The 26529-nt window shown below is 38.0% G+C and overlaps 2 protein-coding genes and 1 long non-coding RNA gene across 5 annotated transcripts in view; 2 read left to right on the top strand and 1 right to left on the bottom strand.

Moving 5' to 3' along the window:
- Positions 1–1935: 1935 nt before the first annotated feature.
- On the top strand, positions 1936–12589 carry cfap157 (cilia and flagella associated protein 157). 2 transcript variants are annotated; one of them, XM_051951073.1, is made up of 9 exons: positions 1936–2148; positions 4888–5159; positions 6162–6315; positions 7753–8020; positions 9245–9366; positions 9450–9600; positions 10354–10502; positions 10811–10966; positions 11330–12589. In XM_051951073.1, exons 1-9 carry the CDS (start codon positions 1976–1978, stop codon positions 11418–11420), a joined length of 1536 nt encoding a protein of 511 aa, XP_051807033.1. In that variant the 5' UTR covers positions 1936–1975; the 3' UTR covers positions 11421–12589. The 2 variants fall into 2 exon arrangements, with proteins under 2 accessions (XP_051807033.1, XP_022050738.1); XM_022195046.2 differs by lacking the exon at positions 1936–2148 and adding an exon at positions 3510–3731.
- A 75-nt stretch (positions 12590–12664) lies between these two features.
- The window catches only part of kank1a (KN motif and ankyrin repeat domains 1a), an 81422-nt gene continuing 67557 nt past the window's right edge, over positions 12665–26529 (bottom strand). For both annotated transcript variants that reach the window (XM_051951068.1, XM_022195045.2), the window contains exons 4-12: positions 25611–25772; positions 21624–21729; positions 20653–20871; positions 19656–19743; positions 18703–18922; positions 16681–16823; positions 15194–15394; positions 14016–14114; positions 12665–13539 (exon numbers count right to left, since the gene is read on the bottom strand). In XM_051951068.1, coding sequence (XP_051807028.1) covers positions 13477–13539; positions 14016–14114; positions 15194–15394; positions 16681–16823; positions 18703–18922; positions 19656–19743; positions 20653–20871; positions 21624–21729; positions 25611–25772 — 1301 coding nt within the window. In that variant the 3' untranslated portion in view covers positions 12665–13476. The remainder of the gene's footprint in view (positions 13540–14015; positions 14115–15193; positions 15395–16680; positions 16824–18702; positions 18923–19655; positions 19744–20652; positions 20872–21623; positions 21730–25610; positions 25773–26529) is intronic.
- Positions 15292–18574, top strand: LOC127534828 (uncharacterized). The gene is made up of 2 exons (XR_007943405.1): positions 15292–15404; positions 16639–18574. It is a non-coding gene; the product is annotated as an uncharacterized LOC127534828 (long non-coding RNA).

Genomic DNA, 26529 nt, shown 5'->3' on the forward strand with positions numbered 1-26529 from the left:
AACATAATTACATTTGAGCTAACAAATTTAACTCCTCTCTTCTTTTTTAACTTCACTCTTGATGCTAAATAACTCCTATAGCAGCTATAGGAGTTATATATATATAGCCATGACTGGAATATCCCCCATGGGTTTGTAGCTTTGCTGTAGCTTCCTCCTAAACATACGAACTGTAGCTTTGTTTCCCCCCTTTAAATTTCTGCTCTGCTACATGGTGAATTAATACTCTCTTATTAATTTACTAAGCTTGACTGAGCTCCAACTGAATTAACCTCCACACCGGTTGCTCAGTCAGCTGAGTGGATTTATAGGCAGGGAGGTTCAATACAGAGGCGCCCAATTAAAACGCTTGCAGCCAAACGGAGGCCGTAAGAAAAGTTACCGATTATAAAAAGCAGCGTTTACGCAGCAGTGAATCTCCCAGTCAGGATAAATAACCGCCACGCCTCACTGGACCTGCTGCTGGAAGGTTACTGGGGTTGCAACACTGAGTTTAATTGCCTCTAAAGCACAAGGAAATAATGATAATTTTATCATAAATGCTCCAATAAAGTCTGCAGTTTAATACTTTTAACATTTCTATTACTGCTCCACAAGCCACCCTGTAACAAGCTGCAGACAAATAAAGAAATGGAAAGCATATGCAGTAGAAAGTTACTTTATCATGCACACATTATTTCCAGAGAACTGGGTCTTAACACCTGAGGGAGCCAGTGAGTTTGAGATCATCAGAAGGTAAAATAAACAGAAAGTTCAGTTAATGGAGAACAACTTTAGTTAGAGGCCATGAAGCTATCATATATAGTCTGTAAACTAATAGTAATTCATTTGCAGAGTGTTTTTTCTTTATTTACTGTCATTTCAAATTTTCCGTCACTTTAAGATGCATAAAAAATAATCTAGAAGCTTTTACTACCCATAATCAACATAAAACACGGAAATAGAAAATTAGTAGCCTTATTAAGTCATTCATTCTGAGCAGCGACTTAAACGTAAAGAACTGCATGCCTACAAATGTAATAAATTTTGCTTTATTACACTGAGAGACAATCATTTATTTGTTAAGTAATTGGGGAAAAAATGAACAGTGCAACTTTCAAACAGGCGTGAACTAACCGTGACGTCACCCGTTGGTTTCAACGCCGAGAAAATGAAGCCCGGATTTTGCTACTTCCTGGTCGCCGTTTTGGACTTTTTGGAGCCAGTGACGTAAAAAGCGTCATCAAACAGACTGGACCAGAGAGCAACTAGGGGCAGGATTGGCTGAGGACTCTCTTATCCCGCCCACATTTTACCGCAGAGGCTTCTGTTGCTGTCTATCAAGTATAGCCACGCCCCCTGGCTCTGCCAACTTTAACGATTTATTGAAAATTCAGTATTGATTTATTTTAACATCGGCCACCTGATCTCTCATTTTGACCATGAAAATTAATGGGAAAAAATCCTGAGCTGTAGAAAATCAGTCTATCAAATTTTATTTTTTCCAATAACGAATTGAGGTTTATGGAGAAAAAGCTTTTTGGAGCCAACCCGAGCGGACGGCGTGATATTGGAAGTTTTTGACACTTCCGGGTTGGCTTCAATTCTGGAGCCAGATGCTACGTCCACTATATAAACAGTCTATGGTTTCAAACCCACTTTTTCATTTGATTTATCTTGATGATGGAAAATTAAAGACCCACCGAGGAAGATTTTTATGCTCGTAACAAAGTCTCATATTAATGTGGATGAATCTTCGTTATTTACACTTATTAATGCCCCCATTTTCGATTCATTAATCATTTTGGTTTTGTAAATATTTGCATTTTATTAATATTTTGTCGACTCGTCTAGAATTTCCTGTGAGAGACGGAGCGATTTACAGCAAATACGGTGCGCGTGCGCTGACGGAGCGTAGCACAGCGGAGCTAGTTGTTTTTAGCCGAAGCAGAGCGGAGAGTTGGTTGCATAGACGTTGGTTGAGAAGACGGCACACATGGAGCGCAAATGGAAGCGAACGGAGCAAAGTCTGCAAGCAAAAAGGTTGTCAGATCGACAACGAAGCAAAAGAAAAGTTCATCTTGGACAGGCATTTCAGAGGTGGACAGAATTCCGGGAGCAAAAAGGAATCAAAACAGATGCCGAGCTGGCTGTGCTTCTCCTAGACAGGTACGTAACTTTAGCTCTTTGTAAGTTTAATACAATTCTTTTGTCTTTTGTGTGTGTTGCTTGCGATGTGTGGAAGGAATAGAACTACAAAATTTCGAATATTGATGAAAGTGGCATCATAGTAAAGTAAAACCCTCTCCATTGGGTTGACGTAAAAATAGGTGAGTGCTGCCAAAACGTGAGCTGCTTGCAAGTGTGAAAGTAACAATACTGGCTTCCATTTGTATAGCCTTTTTCAAGGTTATCTGCAGGCTCTATCCTGCAGATAAGCTTTGAAAAGACAGAGGGCTGACAAATATGGCATTAGCCAGCCCGTTATAGATAACGTAACCTAAGTAATTTCCGACTTTCCTCTGTATGCTTGTCCAAATAAGAAGCTTGGTAGTAAGTTATTCACAAACGCAACACAAAACAGAGGCTAAGTGCATTAAATTTCACGGATAAATGTATGAACTATGCAAAATTCCAGACAATATATACTGTCAAAACGTTATTAGTGTATAACCTCTTTGTGGCCATTGTTCAACAATGATTTCAATTCCGCCGGCTTTCCTGAGGCTCGCTCGCTCGTTTACGACGGTTTGCGACAGTACGCGCCGAGGCTCACGGGATTTCTGCTAAAATCTTCCTCGGTGGATCTTTAAACAAAGATCTACAAAATGTTACATTGATCATTACAGGATTACTTAAAATATTTTGACTTATGTGAGAAAAAAAACTGATTCAGTGCCTTCAATTTCTTACTCCTTTTAAATCACTTCTTTAAACACATTTTTATAGACTTGCTTTTATGCAATTGTCTGTTTTATTCTATTTATTAATTTTATTATCTTTTCCCCGTTATGTATGTACTTATTTACAAGTTTGACTTACTTATTTACTATTACTAACATCACAATTATTTCTTTTAGCTTTGTTTTTATAGTTTTATCCTCTATTTTGTTTTTTTCAACTTCTTCTATTTCTCCACCTTTGCCTGTCTGGTCTTTATCCTTCTATTTGAATTCAAATATAGTTCTTGTCATTATTTTTTTTGCATGATTTAAAGAATTAAAGTTACCAATAAAATGTTTAAATAATTGAATTATTACTGTTTTTTTGTGGTATTTTGTTAATTTTATCATTTGCTAACTTGATGATGCATTCAAGACTATCAGAGTTCGTTACATTCATTCAACAGGATGATATTAACCAACATAAATGCTACCTTAAACACAGTAACTGTAAGTTATAGCATATTGTAAGTCTATATTACCTAAAACGCATGTTATATGTATCCAACAAAACTACTGTGTACATATTTTTTTCTTGTCCTCAAAGTGTCAGTGAGAAGTTCGCTGTTTCGAGGCGTCTTTGAAGGCATCATTGCTTAGCAACGTAGAGTTTCTCCGGCGGAAACTTTCTCCGACTTTCTCTGACAAAATGCCGAAAAAGGAGAAGAAAACCGGCGAGAAACAAGGAGAAACCAAGAAAGCACCGAACAAGAGCAGTTCTGAAACTTCTGCAGATAAAACCGATCCTGACAACAAAGAAAAGGATTTATATCTGACTCAGATAAAGTATTTGACCGAGCAGTTGGAGAGGTAGGCTGTTTAAAGTTTACTACGACAACAAAACTGTTCTCCACATGGACATTTAAGTCATTTAAACGGGAACGTAATAATATTGTGATAATACGTGTGTTCTTGTGAGTAAATAGTTTTAAGAAAACTTTTTTACACACAAACTAAAAAAAAGCTCAACTAATTTGCATAATACCCTGTAATGCTGTATGCTGGGTTAGCTTGTCATTTGTTAGCCGTGCTAGCACTTTGAAATTAGCAACTTTATTAGCATAGAGACTTGCACCAAAACAACAGCTACAATAATCAAGCTGATTGATTTTAAAGGTTACATTGACCCAGTGGTTCATATTTAATAATGCTTGTAAAAACGACGGTAAAATTTCCCGGTTGATTACTTACAGTACTTACTGGCAACAGATTGACAGAAATTATATGTTTAAAAATGCAAATGACACCTAAAAATACCCTAATTTGCATATATTTCTGCAGTATAAAACTGAACATTACATACAGACAACTTAAAAATGAATAATTGTTTCATTTTATTGGTGTTTTAGTGAGGGTTTTTTGATATCTCGCTATACATTAAAAATTACATATTTTTTGCAGTGTTTGTAGGGATCATTCTATATTTCTAATTCTATAAATAAGATTATGAATGATGTATGAACCTTCAGAACATAGATATGGACAAAAATGTAAAGTTTAGTAAGTTCTATGTACATATAAGTGGAGATTTCTAGCTCATAGTATGAGAATAAACTCATTTTGTAACTCAAATCATGTTTTTCATTATTGTCTACTGAAACAAAGGCACAGAGAGCAGCAAAAATGAATGCATAAATGTGTATTTTGGACTTTTTCTTTCCACTAGTCTTAGATAAGATGTGTTTGGGAAAAAAATTAAAAATCTCTGAATTGACAAATGTTTGAAACTTTGAAGAGTTTTGGAAACTTGTTTAAGATATGACCATAAAGAATTATCATCAGTTTGAAATGAAACACCAGCTTCAATTACAATTTATTGTGGTGCACACTTACTTTTAGCCAGTCACATCTAAGCACCAAAATGAACTGAGAATCTTCACATACCTCTTTTGGACCACTTTGACTGAAATTTTCAAGAAGGAGACAGCAGGTTAATCATGAAACATGTTCTCTGGTTTTCTGTCAGATATCAGCTGAAATGTGACGAACTTGAGAGGCAGAAGAAGGACTTGATCTCCCAGAGCAGCACACTGGAGATGGAGAAGAAGGACGTTGTTGAGTACCTGAAACGATCTCTGCTGGAGAAGGAGGACGAGGTGGACGAGCTGCTGGAGCGGCTGGAGAATCAGCGACGGGCAGCAGATCAGGATAAAGACACTCTGCAGCTGCTGCAAAACCAGATGAGGAAGGAACTCCAAGACAGAATGGATGAACTCACTAAAGAAAACACGACACTTGGTGAGATTTTATTCTGCCGTCTGTGAGCTGAACCAGAGTCCAGCTTTTAGTGTGGCTTGTTATAGGTCCTTGTTACGGCCCTGGGCCTTTCAGTAAACCCACTTTTACTAAGATGACAGTATTGTCTCTGTTACAACAGGTACATTACAGTTCATACTAGGAAGTTAATCCATTAGGAATCTGGTTGGAGGAAGCCCATACAACTGTAGGTTTGCTCAAAATATCACTAATTATTTAAACATCTACATCAGAATTATGTTAATTCATTTACAAACTCTCAAACAAAAAAAGGAATAAATACAAAGTGACAAATGCTGTCATAATGGTGCTAATTCTTGTGTCATTACAAAACTTAAACTAATCTACTAAAACTGTAATAATTGATCTGTAGCTTGTAAAGTAACAGCAGTGTTACAATTTACAAACACTAAATTGTTCTGTACAATTTATAGTAATTATGAGATATTTTGAGTTTGAATATTTCACATACAAAATGTATAATCAATTAAAAAGTATAATACTTTTAATTAAACTAATGAACGGTACATAGAAAAGAAACATGTTTTGTCCTGACTAGCTCCAAGATGAAATTTCTCCTACTAATATAGTTAGTTACAGTTTTAGTTTTGATATTTTGAGCACATTTTGATGAAAACATGCTCTTCTGTACATACAAAACTTAAACTTTTCCAGGTTTTGTGGACATTGTCAGAAAGGTGATAATTCTACCGTATGTGTATTATTGAGGTCATAGTAGTGATATACTGGACTGCATTACCTAAATGCCTCTTTATATCATGTTATTTAACCTGACAGACTGAGGGGATTTAGCTGCTCTGTTTAGGAGCTTCACAAACTAAACACACAACAAACTACCTGGTTTAGTTTAACCTCAGTGAGCACAGCCAAAGAGTAAAAGATTTGCAGAAAAGAACTATATAAAGTCCAAATCTGGACTCTGAATGTAATCTAGACTCTCCTTCCCTCTTCTTCTCCTCCCAGTGGAGAGACTTTCTAGTCTGGAGGAGTTTCAGAGGCAGAAGGAGGAGCTGATGTCCAACATGGAGTCTCTGGAGAAGCAGCTGGAGAATCAGAAGGAGAAGCACAAAGACGACATCCACAGTCTGGAGATGAAAACACTGCTGGAAAAGATGAGGTTGAGCTCACTTAAGTTCTACTTTACTACCTCCATCAGTGACTGTAGCAGCTGTAGAATGTAACTAAGTACATTTACTCAAGTACTGTGCAAATTTGAGTGCTTATACTCTATGCAGGTTTATACTTCTAGAGCCCAACGTAGCACTGGTGCTATGAGTGCATATTTATTTTTGATTGGTGGTAGATTTGAAGCCAGATCAGATAGAGCCATCATTCTTTTTTTGCATATAACATCTGGGGGGTTCCGCTAACATTTCACACATTCACCAGGTCTCAAAGCGCTTTGTCATTGCAGTGATGGGTTTGTAAAAATACACAATAAAGCACACAGAACAAAAATCTTTATAAAGGAGACCACGGGATGATGTAACTGTTTTACATTCACAAATCTGAGGGATACAGCTGTGGAAATTCTGTATTTTGAAATATATCTGAAAAAACATTTTTTTTTTCATTTTTTTAGGTTTATTGCACTTTTAAGCAATTTGTTATAGTAGTTAAGACATAAGTTAGTACATATTATAACGTGGGATGAAAGGGTTGTTTTGATGTAAAGCAAACAAAAATAGTCCATAAAACTGCACTACAGTATGTAAAATTGTAAGAATATGTCCTGGTGGACAATGGTAGGTCTTAAAGGGTTACCCTCCAGTTCATCTCAGAGGTGAATACTTTTTACTAGATTACATTTTTTTGACAGATTCAGTTACTGGTAAGATTCCAAATTCCTAATGTTTAAATCACATAATGTGGTGATTTTGAATGTTTTGTGATAAAACTGAAGGATTAATGGTTCCTTTGCAAGAAACCTTTCAAACTAAATCAACTGTTTAATCATATTTAAGGATTAGCTTTAAAATACAAAACTGAAAACAGGGCTGTTTTTCTGAGCTCACGAAGAAATGGCAGTGATGCCATAAACGTATACAAATATTACCAAGAGTGAGGCATTCCTGTAGAGTAAATGAACCAGCAGCCTATAAAGTAATAAATGAGCTTTAACTTGAAACATCTACAGCAGTGAAATGAAAAACACTTTACAAAAGATTAGATATCACAGTAAAACACCACCAGGGACTATTTCAGTGAACAATCAGTACTTTTGATAACTAAAGTAAAGTTTGCTCTTAGTTCTTTCATACTTTTACTCGCGTATGTTTTTAAATACTCGACTTTTACTTGCAATAGAGCGTTTTCAGTGTGTTAATACTTTTACTACAGTCAAGGATCTAAATACATCTTTAAACCTGAAATCGTAGCACTGATATTACATCGTGTTCTACAGCTGATGATCAAATATATAGAAGAAAGTTGTGGCAGCAGTATAAATAAAAATCACATTTAAATATACAAAAACATAATCAAAAACATACCTACAGTTATTCACCTGTAAATGCCCACCTCTGTGTCTCTTCTTCCTGTTCCCTGATAAAAGACTGGAGCAGGAGATGAAGGAACACGTGGCGGTGATGGCAGCAGAAGTGCAGCAGCTGGTGGACCAGAAGGTTCCAGAGACCACCAGGTCGGTTCTGCAGGAGAACGTGGAGGTGAAGAACCGTCTCAGCCTGCTGTCAGAGCAGACGCAGGCCCTGATGGAGGAGAACGCTGCCCTGAAAGGTCAAAAGAGTCGGCTCAGCATCGACGTGGACATCCTGGAACAAATGCTGAGCGAGACGTCACGGACGAGCTGCGTCCGCAAGAAGGTAGGAGGACGACCGTATGGAAGAGCTCCTCAACTAATGCACCAACATTAGTCTGTCTGTGGAGATTTGGTTTTCTAATGTTACTTTTTAGATGCAAGATTTGTTCCTATTTTAAAAGCAACATATCCTATCAACCCTCATGTTGTCCTGTGGGTCAAAATTGACCCGTTTCAAAGTTTGAAAATGTGGAAAAAAAAATAATTTCACAGTGAAACTTCTGATGTCCACATTTTAAAAATTTTTGGGAAATCTTTGAACATTTTTTGGTGGAAAACAAAAAGAAATGTGAAAAATGTTTCTTAAGAATGTTTCCAAAAAAATCAACCAAAATCCAGTGAATTTGACTGGATTTGGTTGGTTTTTTGTGAATGTTCTTAAAGAAAATCTTAGAAGTTTTACTGATAAATATGTAATCACTTTAGATATTTTTAGGATTTTTCGGAACATTTTTACAATTTTTTTGAAACCACAAGAATTTTCTTGCCAAATTTGGGGAATTTTTTTAAATAAAACTTTTAAGGGAAACTTTTTAGGAATCATTGAAATTTTCTTCCTGAAGGTTTTACAAATTTTAAGAAATTTAGGGATTTTTTTCAGACAAGGAAACAATATTTTTTGGTGCCCATAAATGAAGACAACAGGAGGGTTAAACCTCTTTAGGGTTGCAGGAAGGCTGGAGTCTATCCCAACTAGTGAAGACAGGAAACACCTGGACAGGTCACCAGTCTGTCACCGGACTGCATATAGAGAAGCAATCACACTCACACTCACACCTACGGACAAATAGAATAATAAGTTAACCTCAGCATGTTTTTGGACTGTGTCTGCTGTAAAAATAACAAGCATGCTTTCAGAATAAAACAACTATCACAAAACCTTATTGAAATGCCTTTGATTTATGTAAACAAATATTTTAATGCAATTATTCCCAGTACAGATTTTAAAGGCAGCAGCATCAGAGACAAAACAGAAAATTTTAAAATAAAGGAATTTTAGAAGAAATCAGTTAAAAAAACAGTAGTGATAATCAGAAAACTGCTGAATATCAACACTGATGATTTACTACGCCCTAGTATTTATGCATTTCAGTTTGTTTTCTGTATCCAGTGAAAGCTCCTGTTTCATATTTAAACTAATATTGTAATAAATGCTGTCATTACCAAGTAAAAGATGCTTCATGAAGAAGTGATGGACGACAAACATTCACCGTCTCATCTCCTTCAGGCTGTGGAGCAGCTCACAGAAAAGTGTCAGCAGCTGCAAACGGAGCAGAAAGAATCCAGGCAGCAACTAGAGCAGCTTCAGAGCAAACACACAGCAGACCTGGCTCAGATGGAGACACTCAGGTCAAAGTTTGCTCTGAAAGATCAAGAATCATCAACCAGAGCACTCCGATGAGCTACGACTGAGATTTGCTTCCTGTTTTCAGACGGGACCGGGCCTCGCTGTCGGAGCAGTGCAGTGAAACCAGAGCTGAGGTGAGTCGTCTGGAGGCGGAGCTGCAGGAGGAGAGGAGGAGGAGGAGCAGGATGAAGAGCATCATGGAGGAAGCTGCCGACAACCTCAGAGAAGCCCTGATGGTAAAACAGTATTGTTGACCCCAATTTGCAAGAATTATAACGTGTTTTAGAACTAATTAGCCACATTTATGCCTAAAAATTCAATTTAAAGCATACAGTCTGACATTAATATCTTTATCTGCCTGAAGACTGTGGGGCAGCTTTGCCAGTTTGCATCATTAAATCCCATTTATTGATACAAGGATAGTCATTTTTGCTGCTAAACTAAGGGAGTTTTGCTCATGTAATGTAAGAAGATATAAATGTAACCCTGTAAACACAGAATAGGTCCCACAGATATTTATATGTATATTTAAATTACCAGCAGGAATTTAGTGACAGTTCATCTGTAGTGGCTAATCATTTAAACTTATTTAACCACCAGAGGTTAAGCCTTTACATAACTAAAATTATATTTATTAAATAATAATAAATTTATTTACATAGCACCCGTAAGAACAGCGTTCATAAGGTGCTTTGACAATTAAAACATGCAACACAAGGCAGACAGACGGACAGATTAACAGAATAAACAAAAGTACGCTGATTGTCACATAACTATCGCTTTAATTGGCAGAGTAATAAACAGGACATAATACAGGAAAGAAGCACTGCAACTAATTAAAGGTAAAAGTAAACTTCACATAAAAGCAGGTCTATGAAAGTGGGTTTTTAGAAGTTACTGAGTCTGCAAGCCTCATCTCCTCAGGCAGGTCGTTCCAAAGGTAAGAGGTCCTGATGGAGAAAGCTCGGTCACCTTTCTGTCTCCTGCAGGAGTCTATGGATCAGGACTCGGAGCAGAACTCGTGGAAGCAGCTGATGCAGAAGATGCTGGTGGTTTTGGAAAGACACAGATTCACCAAATCCACTGCCGAGAACGACGGACTGAACGAGAAGCAGAACTCAGACTCTGCAGCAGCCAAGTAATAAAATAAATCGCTCAGTGGACACTTTGTCAGCTACAGACGGATTAAAACCATCAGCTTACAGCCAGGTTTAACAGTGTTTCTTTGGGAGATGTTTTAGTGATTCAGTCACAGCAAAGGAGCTTAAAAGTGTTCACCTTTGTGCTTTGATTAGAGCATCATGGCTAACGTTCAGCTGAAGGCCTTCATTAATTAGCTACGGAGGCCGATTATTACATCAGTGCTGCTTTGAAAGAAACGTTCTTACTGCCAGTTAGAAACCAAAGCGGAGAACAATGTGAAATATTCCATGTGTGTCTTTACAGAGCATTACCTCCAGATCCAGAGTTGAGTTTCCAGTTCCACTTGGCTCGCTACAGACCAGGAGACCTCGGCTTTATCCCCCGACCTGCACCCAAACACAGAAACGCACTTTACAGGACGGGGCTTCCATCCAGCAGCACACATGTTCCTCTGCACAGGTCTGTTAGAACCACAAAACTCAACTTTATAGTCCTTTAGCAGCAGCACTGGGTTAGAAAAAGAAAATCAGTTACTTAATTAAAACTTCAGTATTTTCAGGACTTCAGTTAGAAGCTTTGAAAATGAACACAAGTCATGATAAACGTCAGGAGAAAGTAACTGAACTTTTCTTTAAAGGAGAGAAGTCCATTTACCTTCTACTGAACAGAACCTACACACAATATCAGTGGTTACTTTCACTCATTTAAAAAAAATACTAATCATTTACTGTTTTTTTTTGTAAATCTGCTCTTTAAAACGACTCTACTGACAAACTCCTCATATCTTTCATGTTTCGTGTCTCTGCTGCTCTGTTCACTCAGGAAACCTTCCAGCCAGAAGACCATGAGCTCTGTCAAACTGACCGACTCTGCTGTCGGGTTGTTGATCTCCAAACACTCCAAACTCAAATGAAAGTAACCGGACTCGTTACCTGAATGCTGTAGAAGACAAATGTTGTGCTATAAACGTTTGAAAAATGTCTCAGTTGTCTAAAGTGAAAACTGGAAATGATACCATGCAGCAGCCAACACAGAACACTCATATCTTTTTGTTGAGTCATCTTATTTCTTCCGTTTTCCATCCTCTCGATTGCAAACTAGAAATTCGTCACAAGGAAAGAGGAGTTTGGCCAAAGGAGGCATGATCGAGGACGTACAGGTTTATCCTCACGTACAAAAGAGGCGGAACACGAAGCAAAAACATGGTGGATACAGGACTTTCAAAATGTTGACTTTTTAGTGTCGCAACTCTTTTGTGGTTCATGGCAGCAAAAATCCACATTCTTGTCACATTAATCCTCGTTGTGAACCGAATCAGAAGTCTGCTAATCGTAGCAACAATAGATCACGCCGTATTTGCTGTACGTCTCTTTAAAATGCCCGTTCTGAAGCGAGGACGTCTCGTTCTGTTGAAGTTCGGTTTCCTCGACTGCTTAGAAGCAACGAGAGAGAAGTAGAGGAAAGAAAGCAAGAACATCTGAAGTGTTTTTGGTATTCTTTCTTTCTTTATCTCTCTGCCACGGGAAGGGGGATGTTTTGTTAGAAGATAAAATATGTTAAGTGGAAAACTGAAAAATGGGAGTGAATCTGCCTTCAGGCAACTGGATTTAGCATTGAACTGTCAGAGTAGGTTCATCATTATACTTTCGTGCTTCTGTAAAAACTATGATTTATAAATTAAAATAGTTTGTAAGAGCAGCTGTTCTGTTCGTTAGGCGTTCTTTAAAATTACATGTAACCGTTGACTGTTACCAAAAGGCCAATTACTGTGTAAAATATTTCTGCTTTCATTTGTGTTACTGGGCCTACATTTTTACTACTTTTTGTGCTTCACTTTATAAATCTGTTGTTTTTGTGTCTTGCGGTGAAATGCGGTTTTGTATTAGTTTGTTTTTGATCAGTTTAAATAATAAATCTGGTATAAAAGAGATAAATGTGCCGTTTTTAATGAGCATGTAGCCAGTTGCTGGATGTCAACCTTGTGCCTCAGAAATGAGTAGAAAATAGAACTTAACTGTCTCTTTTCTTCTACTCGGCAGACACGAAGATCCGTTCACAGCTGCAGCTTTTGCTCCACAGAGTGAAAACTGAATCATCAGGAGGTAAGAAAACAGCTACCGTGTGTTCATTCAGCAGCGACGACACTCAGCCTGAGGGTGTTTTTTTCCGATTTAGACTCTTTAATTGATGTTTGTTGTTACATGGCAAAGTTTCAGGCACTTCAATCCTCATTTGAAGATGACAGTCAGTACCTTGATGAATACTAGAGCAGGACAGACGGCTTATTTTACACGAGAGACAAAGACAAAAAAAAGGAGAATGACTAGACTGTGACCACCGTATGTACAATGAAATACATATCTGCATTAAAAACTATACTTTGATAAATATATAACTTCATGGATCGTTAAGTAGGAATAGGAAATATTCAAAATACTGTGATTCTTCTTTTTAAATAGATACAAAGGATTTGTATAAAAGTACAATTTGTCCAGTCTAGATGGCGCCTACTCATTGAGCTGTGGTGAAGAGCTGGATGTGGAGGCGAGTTAGCGATCTGTACAGGAAGTGTTTCCTCTAACGTGGGTGGATTATTCTCCATCTGCTGACGTACTCACAAAAAGAGAAAAAAAAAAAAAATCACAAATGAAGACGTGTTGGTGCTCTTAAATGATCAACACTGAGCTTTAAAAATAATAAAAAGGAAAGGAAATGATGGGAAAAAAACGGCATTTCTTAGTTGGATTTGCGTTGGTCTGAGGGGCTCCAGGCACCAGCTGGTTACATTCATGTTCAAAGGGCACTTTTAGGCAGGTGTGCTCAGAAATAAAAATGATTTCCAGGAATCTCATTGGGTGGTTGGGGTTCAGTCCCTCATCCAGCTGTGGGTTAAAAAAAAATAAAAAAAATAAAGGCGTCGTTCAGCGAGAACCAATAGCAGCGCTGGTTTGTGGGCAGAGGAGGGGCTTCTAGTCAAACGTGCTCCTCCGAGTGGGACTCGGTGACGTTTTCCTGCCGAGGCGAGGCGTCCCCTGGTGGAGACACGAACACATGACGGTCAACGTTGAACATCAATCCAACAGGAAGAGCAGTTTTATGGGGAGATTTTTCAACTAGACTTCAGCTATATTGTAATGCAGATACATTTAAACAAAATGACGTTTTCCTCATCCATTCCACAGTGCAGAAATTAAAGTGTTAATGCTATGAAAAATTAAGAATAAATTAAAAAAGACTAAACTAAAAAACAAGCATACATCAGACATGATCATACAGAAAATAATGTGACTGCAGTAATCTGTTATTATGCACAGTATAACGTACATGAGTCCTGAATGATCAGTTACTGGTGCTAATTTTACACGGTATAGTGCAGGTTTTCCTCACAATTTGAAGGTTTGAGCATAAAGGAGCTCATTCTGTCCAGATTTGACCCTCTGAACCCCCAGCAGTAGGAATTTTTTGCTCCCGTCTCAAAACTTTATTATAAAACTGAGCTGACACTTACAGGCGACTGGGCTTTGGAGAAGTTGACGTGTGCATAAAGTAACACTGCGATGTCTTTATGTCCTGCTTCCAGAGAAATGGACAGAGCGTTGCTCTCATCCTGCAGGGAGGAAAACGAGTCAACATGAGACAAGAAGTCAGAAAAACCGATGGAAGATTGGAACGTACACTGCTGTTCAGAAGTTTAGGGTCACTTAGAAATGTCCTTATTTTAGAAAGAAAAGCAATTTTTCCAATGAAAAGAACACTAAATGAATGATAAATCCAGTGTAGACATTGTTAATGTGGTAAATGACTTTTCTAGCTGGAACACTTCCAGCAACCATCACTCCTGTGTTCTAATGCTACATTGTGTTAGATAATGGTGCTGAAAGGCTCATTGATGATTAGAAAACCCTTGAGCAGTTATGTTAGCACATGAATAAAAGTGTGAGTTTTCACATGCATGACCCCAAACTTTAGAACGGTGGTGTAAATATTTACCAGCATAATCTCTAAATAAGTAGCACTTATATTAGATTTTCTGTACATCTTAATTGACTATTATATCTACCATCACTACTCACTAAACTAACAATTAAATACTGAAACTACAGTTAAATAAAATTTAAAAACTTAAATACTGCTTTAACCCTCATGTTGTCCTCATTTACAGGCACCAAGAAATATTTTCTTGTCTGAAAAAAATTCCCCCAATTTGTGAAAATTTGTAAAACCTTCGGGAAGAAAATTCCAATAATTTCTTATAAGTTTCCCTTAAAAGTTTTACTTAAAAAAATTCCCCAAATTTGGCAAGAAAATTCTTGTAAATATTTTTTAAAAAATGAGTAAATATCTTCCAAAAAAATCCTAAAAATATCTAAAGTGATTACATACACATCAGTAAAACTTGTAATATTTTCTTTAAGAACATTCACAAAAAAACAAAAAAAACCCAACCAAAATCCAGCGAATTCCAAAAAAAAAATGTTGAAAGATTTCCCAAAAATGTTGAAAATGTGGACATCAGAAGTTTCACTGTGATTCATTTTCAAACTTTAAAACGGGTCAATCTGACCAGCAGGACGACACGAGGGCTAATGATAATAATTTGGTTGGAAAACTGTATTTTTCCATCACACTTAGCTGTAAACATAAAAACCAGGTGAGCCTCCCTCCATCTCCTTCCTGTTTACTCACGCTGTCGCTGAGCGTGGCGTCACATCCAGGTTGGGCCAGCAGCAGTTTGACGATCTCTACGTGTCCGTGTTCGCTGGCACACATCAGCGCCGTGGATCCCTCGTCATCCTGGATGTTGACGTCGGCGCCGTGACCCAGCAGCGCCCGGACCATGTCCATCCTGCCATGACTGACCGCCAGCATCAGCCCCGTCTGACCCGCCTGCAGCCCGGTGAGACAAGACGTTTTAATTCCAACTTCAATTAAACAGAAAGAGAAAAGCTGCCGGTTCCTGATGGAATAAATTCAACTCCCAGCCTCCTTTAATACAGTTTAGGTTCAGATTTTAATGCAATTTTTACCAAAACATACCAATGTCACAACTAAAATAGAAAAGTAAGCGCCTTTTTCCAGATTAGTGGTTAATGAGAATCTTTTGTCTTCAGTAGAAAATTGTTTCAAATGTCTGGTAGAATTTCTGAGATCCTGAAACAACCCGTTTGTTTTTTCAAACCAAAAGTCAAAAAGCCTAAAATATCCACCTTACCATCATATCTCAGAGAAAAACATTAAGTTTTTAAAACTGAGAAGTTCAGACATTTGAATTTACAGTTTTTCTGTTAACAAAATGACATTTTGGTTGTCAAATTTATTGATCGCGCTTCAAACCTTGTGTTGGGAATTTCTCTCAATTTGTTACCTTAAAATGATCCTTTATAACATGTTAAAAATACAAAGATTACCCTTAAATCATACAGAATTTAAATACTGAAGAACTAATTATGTCTCACATATATTGAGTGAAACTTCACAGATTCATCCAGCTGAATCAGAACTAAACACAAAGCTTCGTCCTCTCACTTAAAGCACACGTCAACATCCTGACAACAAAAACTGGAACTATTTCAGAATTATGATTACACCTAAAATATTCACAGTGAGACACAAACTGATAGTTACCTTCATTTACCACTTGGTGGCACCAAAGTACGTGTTACTAAACTAAACTGTGTCCTCCTCTGTGTTTAACAAAAATAAAGAGACAGAAAATAAAATCTCATTTCAAGCATTTTACAGCAAAAACATTCCAGAATGTCCAGGCCTAGCTCTGCGTAATATCCTTCTTTTCCAATCATCAAAATGTTCAAAATCTGGTATAAAGTAAAAAATGCGTAAATATTTCAAATATGAAATCATTCTTATGTGGACTGAAATATAATGCAACTTTAATATTCTGAACCAAAAGGACAAAAGGCATTAAAATACATTGATTCTTATGCGGGCCATTTTTGTCCCACTTATGGACGAGTGTAGGGTCCAATCACTGGTGAATCTAAAGGTTAACAGCTGAATTTTATGCTTCTTTAATAAGCTTTTTTGTTGCTGCTGTGTCTGCATCTCTGTTAGCGTTTTGTCATCGTGACCTTCACATTCCCGCCATCTGAAACCTAAACTCTGCCCGTTAGCTGCTGCGTTCTGCCGCTGCCTCTTCACCTCTCGTTTCCTACCTGACTGGCTCTGGCGTTGACGTCTCCCTTGCTGAAGAGCTCCTCCACTATCCTCATGTCCCTGGGCGTCTCCACGGCAGCGAGGGCGGCGAGCATGATGGGCGTGTATCCCGCCTTGTTCTGCTGGTTCACGTTACACACATCTGAAACGGACACACAGCGGCGGGTTAAAGCAGCTCCCGGCTGACTTTTCTCTTTCCATCCTGGGTGGTCTGAGCGGGAATCAAACCCTTCAGGCTGCGATTGACTCGTCCGTGTCGCCGCCTGTCGCTCAGCAGCACAATAACGAACACGGCGTGGTGTCAGGACGGTGATGGACTGTCTGGACACTAAACAGCTCATCTTTACTCTATGAGCTGCCTCAGTGTCAGAGCTACGCAAAAAAAAGAAGAAAGCCTTGAGACATCAGAGCCGGGATGGAAGTGCAGCGAGGGGAGGCCTTAAGGAACTGGGACGGAGCGAGCACAAAGGCTACAATGGGACCAGGGGGGTGGATTTGCTGTCACAGAGGACAAGGACACAAAAGGGCGAGCAGACAAAAGGCTTTTGGAGCAGCGAGTGGCCGGGACCTCATCTCAGTCTATTGAGGGTTCAGAGGGATCTGAAGCTGCATGGATGAGGACGAAACCTGCTCCAGAACTTTAAACAGCAACTGTACTCTCCTTCTGTGCAGCTGCACAAACACCAGTGTGCATTAGTGTCCATTTCCTCTTTGTTTCCTTTTGCTTTTGAGATTTTCTGGCCTCTGAATAAGCTGCACAAATACGACATATTACATTACTAATCACAGTTTAACAGCTACAACCGGCTCTTTGTGACGTTCTTAAAGCTTCCACTCCACAGTTTTACACACTATTGTAGATTTACAGTACTGTTTAATGTTATTTTAGGATAAACTTTTTTGACCTTGAAAGTGAACTCAGTTTGTTTTGCAGTTCTGTCTACAGGTTTTGTAGGACACAGTACATATCTTATGTGTATTTAGATGTTTGTAGTTTGTTTTAGTAACATAAAAACCACTGATTAGATAGTTTGAGCCTTATTCTGTGAAAAACTCTCGACTACTAATCTACTATTTGAAGGTGACAGCAGAGATACAGACAGAAAATAAAGTTTTTTGCCCTTACGTGGACAGGTTTGGAGCACATGGTAAATATCTTGTGTTGTGCTTCTTATGCATGTCTTATATGTGTGTTTAGATGTTTTAATATGTCACAAATATAAGCACCATCGGTAAGACAGTTTTAGCTTTTTTTCCTTTTAAAACGACTGAAACTACTGACTACTCATGTAATATTTGAAGTGGAAATAGACAGAAAATGCAGGAAAGAACGAACAGTTGATAAATGTCTTGTATTTTATGTTCATTGTGTATGTTTTATTTACGTTTTAGCGATATATAAACCATCCATGAGACAGTGTGTGAAAAGTTCAGTAAAAATACTGAAACTACAGACTACTAATCTATTATTTGAAGCAGGGACACAGATAGAAAATGCAAAGAAGTAGAGGTTTTTTTTGGTAAATGGTAAATTTCTAATATGTTACTGTCCGTTGTGCACATCTTATATATACTTTCAATATGTTTTAGTAGTAGAACAACTGTTCAATAGACAGTGTGAGCCTTTGTTCTGTACAAAAAACACCTAAACTACTGACTACTCATCTATTATTTCGAGGTGACAGTAGAGATGCAGTCAGAAAATTCAGGAAGGATAAAGAGAGCAGACTTTGTAGTAACCTGATTAAAGATTACAAGAAGAGAAGGAGCAGTGTGGAGAGTTCAGGAAAAGAAAAGCTTCTGAACAAAAAAGCAAAAAAACAAAACCTTGGCTGCACTTTAAAACAAAACTCATAATCCCAAGATTGAATAAACCAGGAAGGCTTTCAAACATTTCAGTGTTTTCTTTCAACTCATGCCCTGAGCTCAGAACAAACGCGTTCCTTTTTGGGCCACATGACGACTAGAAAATGCTTTCTAAACTACATTTCTGCCGTTTGTCTTCATCCCACAGCTCTCACCTGCATCCAGCAGCTTCTTCACCACCTGGAAGTTGGAGTGCGACACGCTGTAGTGCAGCGCCGTGTTGCCGTTGCCGTCGGCCATGTTGACGATGTGACGGAGCACGGCGGGCGACACGGACCCGAAGGCTCCCAGGTAATCCTCCACCATCGCCGCCACCGCCGACTTCTGGCTGGACACTCGGAACCACTCGTGCTGCACCGTGTTGAGGCAGGCTCTCTGTGGAGGCAGCAGGCGATTACTGACCGGCTCTCACACAAAACACACCAAATAAACGACCACTAAACCTCCTGATGTTCTCATTTACAGCACCGAAAAGTAAGGTTCCCTGGGCTGAAAAATCCAGAAATTCAGGAAGAAAATTCCTCAAACGTTTCCCTTAAAAGTTTTATTTAAAAAAATAAATTATCCCCAAATTTGGCAAGAAATAAAAATTATAAATGTATTCAAACGACGAATAAAAATCTTCTAAAAAAAATCCTAAAAATATCTTAACCATCATGTTGATATTTTAAGGATTTTTTGGAAAAAAAATTTACTCATTTTTTGAAAATATTTACAAAACTTTTCTTGCCACATTTGGGGATTTTTTTTAAAATAAAACTTTTCAGGGAAAATTTTAGGGAATTTTTTTGAATTTTCTTCTTGAAGGTTTTGCAAATTTTCAGAAATTTTGGGAACTTTCTTGATGAATTTTTGCATTTTTTTCAGACAAGGAGAGAATATTTTTTGGTGCCCGTAAATGAGGGCAACAGGAGGGATAAGTGATTCCATTTATATCAGTAAAAGTTCTAATGCTTTCTTTAAGAACATTCGGGGGATCAGCAGAATGTTTCCCAAATGTTCTTAAAGAAACATTTTTTTCTAGCATTTCTTTTTTTCCCCACCAAAAAATGTTCAGAAATTTGCAGCATATTATATTATATATATCCAGACCAAAAGAAGTCCTCACCAGATCTTTACTGCTCACAGCTTTGGGGTCACTGAGGTGAGTTTTGAGAACGCTGCATGCTGACAGCATCTTCTCACTCAGCTCATACCTGTGGGTTAAAGGCAAAGAATGACATCTGTCATCATCGTAACCAAGCTAAATTACAGACAGAATAAGTGAAACATTTTGCAATTAATGCACCTTCTTTAGATTCTGCATTTCTAAGTTCATATCTGAATGTTGTGCTTGTCGTCTACCAGACAGACAGATACTTTATTATTAAAAGGGAAATTCAATTATTTAGGTTACATTTAACAAAAATAACAAAAAGACAAAACAGGCAGGTTAGTAACATTAACATTTAGTATATACTCTAGAAAAAACAATTGCTGTACAGTACTGTAAACAAAACGCTTCTAATTTTAAAATCTAAACAAATACTGATTGTATTAAAAGTCAACATACAGTATTTACACCTTTCAGCGCACAAGTTAAAGCTCTTAAAAAATGTGACTTTTGCAGATATTTTACCAGAATCTTAGTCAAACCAACTTGAAACCAAATGTCACTGAAGCACTAGAAATGGTAGAAATGTCAACAGATAAAAGTTAATGTAAAAGTCAGCACGGATTGTTGCTCAGGTAAAACAAAAGAAAGTGTCATTCCTTCATCTGCCTGTATAAACTTGAACCAGCAAAAGAAAACATTTCTAAAATATAAATATCCATAATAAATAATAATAAACTTTATTTATAGAGCACTTTTCAACAGAAAAAATGCTTCATGTTGGCAACAATTGTATCATCAAGTTTAAGGACAGGAAAAAAGTTACAGATAAAAACCAAAGCAGGGTAGGAAGGTCTAAAAAATAAACGGTAGGATGAAATAAACTGAAATCATCAAATAGCTCCTACAAACTCCCACTCATGCAGCAGAATACTGTGACATCTGAACCAGTTATTTACCAACAGCAGGTCAGTAAAAGCAGTGAGCTAACAGCAGATTAAATGTTCCTCACCTCTCTCTGGTCTCCTGCTTCTCTGAACTTTCCTCCTCGTCCTTCTTATCCACATCCTCGGCTCCTTCAGGCTGGAACTCCTCCCTGATGTTCTTCCCCTCCACGTCCTTGTATTCCTTCTTTTCTCTGAACTCCTTCTCCTCGTCCTCCTCTTCGTCCTCTGACCCAGAGGAGCTGCTGTCCTCCGAGCTCGAGTCGTCACTTGACGTAGTTTCATATCTGGACCATTAGGGGGCGACAAAGACACAGAAACTTTACATTAACCCTCATGTTTGTTTTAAAGTTTGGAAATGTGGAAAAAAAATTCACAGTGAAACTTCTGATGTCCACATTTTCAACATTTTTGGGAAATTTTTGAAAATTTTTTGGGCGGAAAATGAAATATTAAAAATGTTTAAGAACATTCACATAAAACTCAAAAATGTGAATGTTCTTAAGAAAATATTAAAAGTTTTACTGATATATATGGAATCACTTTAGATATTTTTTAGGATTTTCTTGAAGATTTTTACTCATTTTTTGACCATATTTACAAGAATTTTCTTGCCAAATTTGGGGAATTTTTTAAAATAAATTTTTTAGGGAATTATTGGAAATTTTTTCTTGAAGGTTTTGCAAATTTTGAGAAATTTGGGGGATTTTTTTCTGAATTTTTGGATTTTTTTTTTTAAACAAGGAGAAATTTTTTTTGGTGCCTCTAAATGAGGACAACAGGAGGATTAAAAAAAAAAAAAGAAGCCTGCAACATCTCAGGTTTCGTGACATTTGCATGAAACAAGCTCTCATCCGGAACGAGGCAACAGCAGCAACAGGAGCTGTGTCAACGTAAAACAACAGCATCACCTTTAACCTTGTCTGAGATCAAAACACAGGGCAGAATCACACAGGTAAAAATATAATCTACTGAAGTATTCATGGCTGTGAAGTTCAAACAGGAGCGTCTGTGAATACGTTCATATCTTCCGACTCACCCTCCGTTCACTCCGACGAACTGCAGGTTCTTCTTGGTGCCGTTGGAGTCGGGCCGGCCGTCCTTCTTCATGATGGACTTCAGGGTACTCTGGCTGCACGGCTGCCCTGAAAGAGACAAAAACAAACACGACAACATCACTGAGAGATAAAGACTAAATAGCAGTTTGTCATAAAGCTCCAGTATTAAAGTAAAAGTGACATTTATCTGCAGTTTATGCACCGACAAAATAAAACCGCCTTAATAAAAGTCAGTTGCTTCTGTAAGTTCTTAATGATGACAGCAGCTGCTTTTCAGACAGTTAAGGTGCAGTTTCTGGTTGTTTTTCGCACATTTTTAACAAGTAGGGTCGAATTTTTCACTGCAGTATAAACTCCTCCCCTCTATAGAAACAGAACGACGACGACCAGAAGCAGAGAGAACAAAAAAAGTAACAAAACACTAAAAAACACCTGGAATCAACATTTTTCCAAGTGCCCTTAGTTGCTACAAATACTGGAAACACTAAAGGTGTTTTATCAGTCGTATTTTAATCAGTTTTAGTCATCTACTCCATGTAAACACAGCCTGCAGTTCAGCTGAAAAACACCCATTTTTGTTGTTCAGAACTGCTTTTAGTACATGACACAAATTTATGTTTATGATGCGTTTTGTGACTTGTTTTATGATGTTGCTCTGTTTTAATGTTTGCTGATTTTATCATGGAACATGCAAAGTGGGAGTATTTTGAAAATGCTATACAAATATATTATTATTATTATTATTATTATTATTATTATGTGACTGTTGGTCGCAGCTGAGCCACTAAAGGCTTCACAGTTGATCTGAGAAGTGCAGGTTTTTTTTTTTTATGGAATCTTATTGGAGCTTGCGGTTTATTTTTGCCATTTTTTTAAAGGAGACATGTAGAATAAAGTGACTTTGATTAAACATGATTTTAATCTTCGGTTTGGTTACATTTCTGACAGAACGGCATGTCAAAGTGGAAAATCCTATGATAGCTTCTGTTTTTTTACAGTTACTTTCACTGATAAAGGGTGCGATTTTGGCAATTTTAAGAAAAATAACATGCCTTTTGGGGGGTTCAAATGGTTGAAATGCAAAATGAAAAGAAGAAAGATGGATAAGTTGTAAGATTTCTTTCATTTCATTAAAATTCTCTTTATACAGTCCCTGCTTTTACTTCTCTCCTGCATCATTATCACACAAACGAGCCCCATCGGTTCATTACAAGCGGCTGATAACGCCTCAAAGCGCCACTTTAGACCTCCGACATGATCAAGAGCTCTGGCTAAGAGGAAAGTAGCATTAAGTGTCCGTCTCGTCCGTCAGCGAGGAGCTGGAAGTCGCCCCAAAGCCTGAAGTATCTCAGTCATTTTAAGTACAGGCCTGGAAAACCAAAATACCAGCAGAGAGCCAGAAACACCGAGCACATCTGCCAGGACTTGCCCCGATGGAGGGGCCTCTTTACTGCTGCGGGGGACGACCCAGTGTGTGCTCATGCAGCGACATGCAGCTGCTGCACGTGTTGACGCTGAAGTAGCAGCAACACAGTCATCCACACCGTTTCCTCTGTTTTGACAGGTGGGAGCGTGAGCGGCTCACCAGCCTGATGATGTTGTTTTGCCCGTTGCCTGGTTTAGAAATGGAACTCCAGGTGAGGTTTTATACCTTTTGGAAGCCAAACTGGCTCCTGAAAGACGAATATCTCTGTAGAAATGTATCCGTTTTCTATTGAGAAGCTTCTTTTATCCACCAAACCACAGCCTGAACATGTGGTCAGATAACCATCACTGCCTCGACGCAGAAACATCAGATTTACATGCTACAGTGAAGGCGTGTTCTCACCGTTTTGGCTCTGCTGTCTGCACACTGGATATGAATCCAACATTAGCTGTGTTTCTGCACATTTTGAAGCATTACATGAGTTAATGGAAGCGTTTTTTTGGACAGTATTACGCCTTTTGTCAATAAGTTCTGACGGAGTGAACGTTTAACTGATCGTCTGACTCATTTTCTTTCACTGTCTTCACCTTTAGACAGAATGAAACATGATCAATACTCGCTGATATCAAAGAATAACTACAAATTGCCCATTTTAAAACAATTCCTGAAGATTTCTCTCTACATTTCTCATTTAGATGGGCAACATTTTCTTTGTTTATGGTTCTTCTAGATTTACTAGCAGTCAGTAAACTAATTTTCTTGTTTTGTTTATTGCAGTAGTCACATTTTCGTTTGCTTCAGATTTTGTTCGACAACTCCTTGGAAACGTGCCTTATGAGACGAGGAGGGTAGAGTTTAACAATCGTACAGGGTGAATTGAAAGCCACAAATCCTGAAAATAAAATACATTCTGCATCTGAATGATCCCTAAAGGCCTCTAATGTGAGGAAAAGCTGAGGATGGCTGCAGTGAAAGTCTGGCAGAGCATCTCCAGGGACGTCTGTGGACGACGTTTTCACAGTGACTAAAATACAGAATAATAATAATAATACAATTTATTTGTGAGCGCCTTTCTTGACACGCAAGGTCATTTTACAGGAAAAATACAACAGAACAGACAAAAAACAAAGATTAAACAAAAAACATACATAGAGATATGACTTTACCTCAAGTTAAGTCACTATAACCAGGAATATGATGACTTTACTTGAGTTTAATTTCAGTTTTTGCCCTCTAAGAGTAGTGAACTGTGTAACTAAAGCTACATTTCATAAAGAGCTAGGCTCATGTGGAGTGAAAACCCCTCACATTAAAGTAATATTCACCTCTTTAACCTCAGAGTTGAAGCACAAACAACAGAAACGTGTGTCACCGTCGCAGTACATCATGACTGCAGTGAATCTATTACAATCTTTACTTTTTGCTGGGTGATACTTCAAATAAAGCAGCTCTGAAATAAATTAGAAAAAAGACAGGAAGCAAAGGACTGAAGGGTTGAAGAAGACCCACAAATTTGGATGTAAAACGACATGTATCGTATTATTTTAGACCCAAAATGCAGCTGACCTACAGCTCCTTCAGCCAGACCTTTAACTCATTCGCAGCCATTGACGTCTATAGACGTCAATTAAAATCCGAACGTTCGCTGCCAATGACGTCTATAGACGTCAATCATGTTTTTTGACTGGGGGGGCGGCAGGATAGTCTGTCGGAGCTTGTCGGTGAAAATCCTGGAGTTTTGGAACGTGAGAGTGTTGTGGTGGGCCAAAAGAATGACAAAGACAGTGACCATGGTGGGCCACAGCAAAAAGTGCCGTTGACAACAGCCGCTGTCGATCAAAGCTGCGCTAGTTTTCGTTTTCGCCACCACCGCTCTCTTGAGCTCATCTGACGAAGCCGAGTCAGATGAGTTTAGAGAGAGCACACATAAACACACAGAGACACACACACACCTAAAAATAGATGGCTTATATTTTGTAAGATGTATTGTTCTGAACCAAAATGTTGACTTGAGTTGTTTGTTTGTAAATAAATGATTTAGCTAACAAAAGGTTAAAAAGTTGACCTCAAAATGCTTTTTCCGAGTTGTTTTTGTTGTTTCATATAAGTACACAACTGTTCAGTTGTGTGGGATGTCACTAAACTAAAAAGTATTGGCATCAAAGTAATTGATGTGCCTCTCTGTACAAAAAGCTCGTTATCTCTGTTTTTTGGTCAAAAACAGGTGTTTTTGCTGAAACGACCCTATGTTCTGCTGCCAATAACTTTAGAACCGAAAATACTAGAAACAAACTTTTTTTTTCCTGATGAAAGAAGAGAATCTACACTTTCTTTCGATAGTTTCAATGTTTATGTAGTCTTAAAACTTGATGTTCTGTAGATCTTGAAAAATCTGTCAAAATTCTTAAAAACTCTGGCAGTAGGGGGCTCTTTGCTCTGAAAACAGCTGGCAGCCAATGAGTTAGTAGTCATTCAGCTCTTCAAGTGTTTTCACTCTGCTGTTAATGACATTATGATCGTTGTGTTGTGATTGCGGTCGTACCGTGGAGCGCCGTCGACATCTGCAGGTCCATTCGGCTCTTCTGCTCGGCCGCACTGATCTGCTGCTGCGTGTTTGCAGGTTTGTCTGCTGCCGTCAGGCCCAAAGAAGTCCTCTCCATCTGGGACCATTCTGTCCGGACCGACTGGAGCTGCTGGCTGCTCCCTGAAGGAGGAATGGTAGAAAAAGGTTGGTGTCCAAATGCACAGGTAAGTCAGCCTGAATGCTAGTACTGATGTGCAGAAATGATCAGAACCCCCATTTTCTTATTTAGGGGTTTAACATGAACACTAAAACTGGATACAGTGGGTGAGATTTCTGTATTTATCAGGATCTGCCTTTTTATTTCTGATATTTTTCACATATTTGCACAGAAATTTGACGGCAGTTTGTTCAGACACACATACTGAATCAGATTAGCTAATTATAACGATTCTTTTTTAAACTATGCCTTTGATTGCTGCTTAATGTGTCATGACTGTATAAGAAAAAGCAGCACTTAGAAGCTCCAAACGTTCCAGTTTTATTCCTGCTTGTATTCTGAAGCTTTTTGCTCAGAGGTTTCTACATACATCATTAAAAACTTGACTTATGGAGCATTTTATCCTTCAAACTGTGGTAAAAATATGTATTTTCTTCCATCTGTTAACAATATTTTCTGATTTATTGAGTTTTCAGTAAAAACTTTGACTTGAACACGTCAACAGATGAAACAACAAATTTAAAGATGACTTTATCCAATTTTGGGGTCTGTATTTTCGAAATTATTACAAATTAGGGAATTTTTAGATCAATAATGCCTCATTTTGCACATTCAAACTAAAATTTCCTGAAAACTTTTAATAAAAAAAATCAATAATTATTGGATATAATCAGCTGGGGAAGTTAAATGTTGAGATCTGTTAAAGTTTGTACCTTTTTT

This window comes from Acanthochromis polyacanthus, chromosome 7 (assembly GCF_021347895.1).
Source record: "Acanthochromis polyacanthus isolate Apoly-LR-REF ecotype Palm Island chromosome 7, KAUST_Apoly_ChrSc, whole genome shotgun sequence".
NCBI lineage: Eukaryota > Metazoa > Chordata > Actinopteri > Pomacentridae > Acanthochromis > Acanthochromis polyacanthus.